This window comes from Penaeus japonicus, unplaced genomic scaffold (genome assembly GCF_977035675.1).
Source record: "Penaeus japonicus unplaced genomic scaffold, GWHDUDI00000001_assembly GWHDUDI00000040, whole genome shotgun sequence".
Taxonomy (NCBI): Eukaryota; Metazoa; Arthropoda; class Malacostraca; order Decapoda; family Penaeidae; genus Penaeus; species Penaeus japonicus.
In genome coordinates, this window is record NW_028234442.1 from 12,646,006 (window position 1) to 12,651,633 (window position 5,628).

General features: G+C 36.5%; 2 protein-coding genes across 2 annotated transcripts in view; both read left to right on the forward strand.

Moving 5' to 3' along the window:
• The window catches only part of LOC122261703 (piggyBac transposable element-derived protein 4), a 2,022-nt gene extending 257 nt beyond the window's left edge, over window positions 1–1,765 (forward strand). The window contains exons 1-2 of the mRNA XM_043029475.2: window positions 1–364; window positions 480–1,765. The exon at window positions 1–364 is cut by the window's left edge and continues 257 nt beyond it. Coding sequence (XP_042885409.2) covers window positions 324–364; window positions 480–1,104 — 666 coding nt within the window. The 5' untranslated portion in view covers window positions 1–323 and the 3' untranslated portion in view covers window positions 1,105–1,765. The remainder of the gene's footprint in view (window positions 365–479) is intronic.
• LOC122261702 (lipid scramblase CLPTM1L) overlaps window positions 1–5,153 on the forward strand; it is a 39,956-nt gene extending 34,803 nt beyond the window's left edge. Inside the window, exons 11-12 of the mRNA XM_086533955.1 lie at window positions 2,761–2,876; window positions 3,999–5,153. Of these exons, the coding sequence (XP_086390081.1) occupies window positions 2,761–2,876; window positions 3,999–4,074 (192 nt within the window). The 3' untranslated portion in view covers window positions 4,075–5,153. The remainder of the gene's footprint in view (window positions 1–2,760; window positions 2,877–3,998) is intronic.
• Window positions 5,154–5,628: the final 475 nt, after the last annotated feature.

Genomic DNA, 5,628 nt, shown 5'->3' on the forward strand with positions numbered 1-5,628 from the left:
TCCTGTTTGGATGTTGATGAGCCGAAGACTGGCATCCCCCGACTGTGGATGAATACGTTCCTCGCAGGGCAGATAAGGACAGTGATAATAGTCTAAGCTCGGAGGACGAGCTGGACTCTGTCAGCCAGGTGGACACAATCCTCGAGAGTGACGAGCCATTGTCTACATGTACCACCAAAGTGTGGCGGAGGAATGAACCTGGGATTCCTAATTTCGTTTGGCGAAAGAAGAATAATGTCCTGAAAAGGTTCGAGTTTGCTTGTTGGGGTCAAAGCAGACCTGGATGCAACTAGCAGCCCCCTCGAGATCTTCGAGTATTTTCCATGGACGATCTCCTTCAACACATCGTCCGCAAGACCAGTAGGTGAGTATTTAATTTTTTACTGTTCTTGTCTCCTATATTATTACAATTTGTGTACATATAAGCCATTTATTGAATTTGGAAATATGTTACTGACGTTTTTTTTGTACGCTTCTAGGTATGCAGGTATCTCTCCTCCTGTCTCCTTTCACATGAGGAAATGGTCCAAAGAGGACCTGATGGAGTACTTTGGTCTATGGGTGATGATGGGATTCCACAAACTTCCCTGTTACCGGGATTTCTGGTCCCATCACCCAACTGTTCGTGTAGAGTTATTTCCACAGACAATGCCCTGTGATGGGTTTGACCAACTTACAACTCACCTCCATTTTGCGCATCTGGAGGAGAAGGAAGAGGTTCCAGAGGACCATCTGTGGAAACTCCAAACGGTTATTGACACCCTCAACACTACCTTTGTTGAGACCTTGGTCCCCAAGAAAGACATTGCCATAGATGAGTCTTTGTGGAAGTTCCACAGGAGACTGAGGTTTGTCACCTTCAATAAAAACAAGGGGGCTAGGTTTGGTCTGAAGGTGTACAAATTGTCTTCCAGTACTGGCTTGTCCAGCAGATACACTTTGTGGTTCAGGATTTACACGGACCAGGATAAGAGCACTGTACTGGCCTCAATGAAGGCAGTACTGGATTTACTGGAATTGAGTGGTAGCATATGGAATTGGTACACTTCCCCATCTCTTATCCATTTACTCCAGTCCCAATGGAAGAATGCGGTGGGGCAGTAAGGGTAATATGTAAGTTGTTGCCAAGTGACCTCACCATGAAAAAGAGGGGCAATTTGGACTATAGGAGCTGCAACACAGGGTTGCTAGCTTTACAGTGGAGTGACCACAGCATTGTTACATTGCTCTCCACCATCCACACTGCTCAGGTCGAGGAGGGAGGGAAGCCCTGCGTTGTTGCTGAATACATTGTTGACATGAAGGGTGTTGATGTTGGGGACTAATTCTCCGCCTCATATTCCACCCCTCGGAAGTTTAGGATGTGGTATCGGAAGATCTTCCTTTTTGACCTTTCCCTTGTGAACTCCTTCGCCATGTATTAGGCCATGGGGAGCAAGATGCCACAGAAAGAGTTCTGCTTGGAGTTTGCGATGCTAATGATCGATGAAATGAGGAGTGATGACTTGAGAAGCAGAGAGGCCACACGCCCTCCACGTGAGGTCCGATCCCGACTTCAACTGCATGGGCACTCTATTGAGTCCGTTCCATACAGCAAGTGTCTTCGCTGCCGCTGGTGCTCTGCCAGGGGTTTTTGGAAGGCTACCTGCAGCAGGTGTTCAGATTGTCTTATCGGTCTGTGCACCTATGGTTGTTTTGAGGCCTGGCTCTCTGCAGCCTGACTTTCTCTCTCACTGAACCTCTTCCTTTCTTTTCTTGTATATATATATATATATATATATATATATATTTTTTTTTTTTTTTTTTTTTTTTTTTTTTTTTTTTTTCACTATGTTCATCTTTTTGTATATATATATGTATGTATGTTTGATTTTTTAATGAATGTTTAATTTTTGTATACATTCTTTTTTTTACATTAACCCTATGGCGACCGTGTACACAGCTAAATTCCCGATGCCGAGGCGTCATGCCAGTGTGATGTTTCCAATGCAATATTGCAATGGCCCGACGTAGGGGTTTTCGTATAGTGCGTGCCCTGTCGGGAAGGGGTTAATAGATTTATTTTACTTGTACATATATATATATATATATATATATATATATATATATATATATATATATATATATATATATATATATATATATATTAGTTCCCCTCATGGTACCTTGGCAACGATGTTTTTATGCAAAAGAGTATACTACAGAAAGATTTTGAACTTACAACATGGGTACAAGTTGTATTTGTTGAAGAAAAAGCTTTCACATATTTTACGTATATTTCTGACTGTTGCTCATGATATTCTGATAATGATATTCCACATAGTACAAGATTATACATAAGTAAAGAGTATGAACTCTGGACTCGAGTTAGAAACATTATAACATTGATAAAGCTTGTATTATACCTCACTAAGTCAACTCAATATCATATTTCATTCAAATCAGGCATTATGAAAAAAAAACAAAAAAACACATGCAATAAAAAACGTGGCAAGTCAGGCTCATATACCATGCAGTAAGCGGCGTGTGTTGCGTAACTGTACCCAGCGTCACGACCCAGGTGATATTACTGAGGCTTAGAGTAGGGGGTTGCAAGCTCTCACTGGGCCTGTTGGCATTAGGTTAACTGATATGCTCTGCAAAAGGCATTAATCAAATTGAATTTAGGACTTCTCTGTTATTATCCATAACAAACATTTAGGGTAATTTGATTTTCTTTTGGTGAAATTATAAATTATTAAATACTGTTTTTGTTTTCAGGCATTTAACACCTTCATAGATGACCTATTTGCATTCATCATCACAATGCCTACCGCCCACAGAGTGGCTTGTTTCAGGGATGATGTGGTATTTGTGATTTACCTGATTCAAAGATGGTAAGTGAAAATAATTGTTGTTTTGAAAGTCTACAAGTTGTATTTCTATTAGTTGTCCAATGTCTGTGCTGTTTAGTCTTTTAATTTTTTTGTTTTCCTGTACAATTGAATATTAATTTTAAGATTCAGAGACAGGAGAGAGAAAGAGATGGAGGAAGACAGTAAGATAGTCAGAGATAGATAATGAGTTAGGTAGAGAGATAGTGAGAGAGACAGAGTGAGATAAGTGAGATGAGAGAGGGATATTGAGAGAGATGCAGAGAGATTGAAAGTGAGACAGGAGAAAGATTGTGAGAGAGACAGAAGATATATAGTGAGAGAGAGTGGGACAGGAGAGATATAGTATATGAGAATGAGATGGAAACAAGAGTGATATAGAGTGAGACAGAAGAGAGACAGAGGGAGATACATTAAGAGTAAGACAAAAAAGTGAATGTAAGAGATCAATAGAGAGACAGAGAAATGAGGAGTAGTATGATAGATATAGTGAAAGTTCACAAATGATTCTGCTTTTTCTGAAAATTTGTTACTATCTGCTAAAGCAGTAGATGATTTTGATTAATGATTCAGATTCCTCATAAAGCAGGTTAGAATTTACTAAACCTGCAATTTTCCTAAGTCTGATATTGGAAAGTTTGAATATTCCATTGTAAAATGTCAAATAATGTATTCAGAGATTTTATGGTCAGATTTAATGCAAATAAATTTTTTTGTAAGAAATTCACATTAAAAAATTGACCCTTCACATTCATATGTACCAAATGCCGCTCCCACCAGCTAGAGGAAGTGACTAAGCACGAAATCTCTCCAAATGCAATACCCCGATGTGTCTCTCAGAGGGCTTTTCACCCTGATAATAGAATTTTAAATTTGTTAACATTTTTTCACAAGTGATGAAAAATGTGTCTATACAAATGGAACTCCTATGAGTATATGCATATATCATCATGTAAAAGGTATGTTGTGAGGGAGAGCTCAGATTTGTGATAAGACGTCATCCAGCGGGAGTAAAATATACCCATTCCGTGATATCACATCACCCGGCACCAATGGGCTAAGGATTTTGAGCCTTTCTGTTCCTAATATTCGTTTTTGTTTATAGTTGTTACATATTCATTTCAGGTTGTATCCAGTTGACAAGAAGCGTGTAAATGAATATGGAGGATCAGGAGAGGAACCAAGGGAGAAACAGGATTAATATCTGGTCAATAGAAGTTTTTCATTGTTAGAAATCAGATATACATAAAAATTGTCATAATGAAATTTACATAGAATTCATCTAGGTTGTTTTCAAATGTATTTTGTTTGAGTTAAAACATTCCCAGTGGAACTGTTTAAGTATTACATTCCATTTGTTTACTGTTTTCACCTTTTGTTGACTAATAGTTATCATAGGATTGTTTTGGTGGTTTTGTAAATTTAGCACAAATCTCTTCTTTTTTTCAAACTGACTGGCAGGTAGTCTCTGATGCTATTTGCATATTATAAAGGAAGTCATTTATTGACATATTCAGTGCTAGTTTTCTACAGAAAAAAATTGTCACATAGCTGAATGAATATATGATAAGGATTGAAAGCAGAGAGAGACATTTGTAGGATATTACTCTACTTATCTTTAGAAGGAAGCAATTAAAAAAAATATTGAATAATTATAACAAAAATAATTGTTTGTAGAAACATGAATGTTATTACAAAAGGATGGAAGATTATTTATATTCTGTAGATTTATACTTACTTCCTAGTACTGCAGATGATAGGATTGTAAATTAGTTGCTAATATTTATTTATTTATTTCTGAAGGTAAATGTTTAGAACTGTGATAAATAATTATTTAGATATAATATAAAGCATGAATCAAAGCCAGAAAATACTTGGAAATACAAGTAAACTGATTCAGTAGGATTGTCTGTATTTCAGCAGTATAATGAAAATATTTTTTTGTTTTGGTAAAATAGACACTTGGTTTCTACTTCAAATGTATGTATAAACAAAAATGTATTCCAGATATACAAATATTACCAAGGTACTGAGCACTCCAGTATTGTCTAGTTTAACTCTTAGGTTGCCATACTTTGATGGAGCGGGCAATCTTGTGTAGTTGTTACTATCATGTGTAAATTATAATCTACCCCTTCATTTTTGACTTGCGGTACCTGTTACATGAAAACAAATTGGCTTATGTCCATATTGTATGTCAAACTATTATCTTCTCTCTGTACACATATGTAATTTTTATACAAATTACAACCAAAATTTAATAAATATCTCATTAATAAAGCAAGAAAATTTTCATCTCGCCTTGATTGCTTAAACAGTTGCTGAGTTTATTAGTATAAATTTAATATCTCTTTTCATGGAATACAAGTAAATGATAATAGACAAAATCTTCAATCTGCTGTCTTCAGATATCTCCCAAGATAACTAAAATGTTCACGCAAAAGAGTATTTTAAGGGCTAGGTACACAAGCTGAATTTTTTAAAATTATGACCACAGATCACAAATAATATGCCACAACCAATGTTTTATTCATACTTACACCAATTAATGTTAAAGATGATAGTTCACTAGGAGTTGGTATAGTCAAAATTAGAAGTTATTGTAGTGGGTAATTATTAACTCTGTAGAATTGTATGTTGGTAAGTTTAGTAGCGTGTTACCCAACTGTACGTCATTTCCACCATGTGGGTCTGGTGCATTATTGAAGATGACTCTTGGATTAAAAAGAATGAGAGCTTATCCTGTAGACATCAT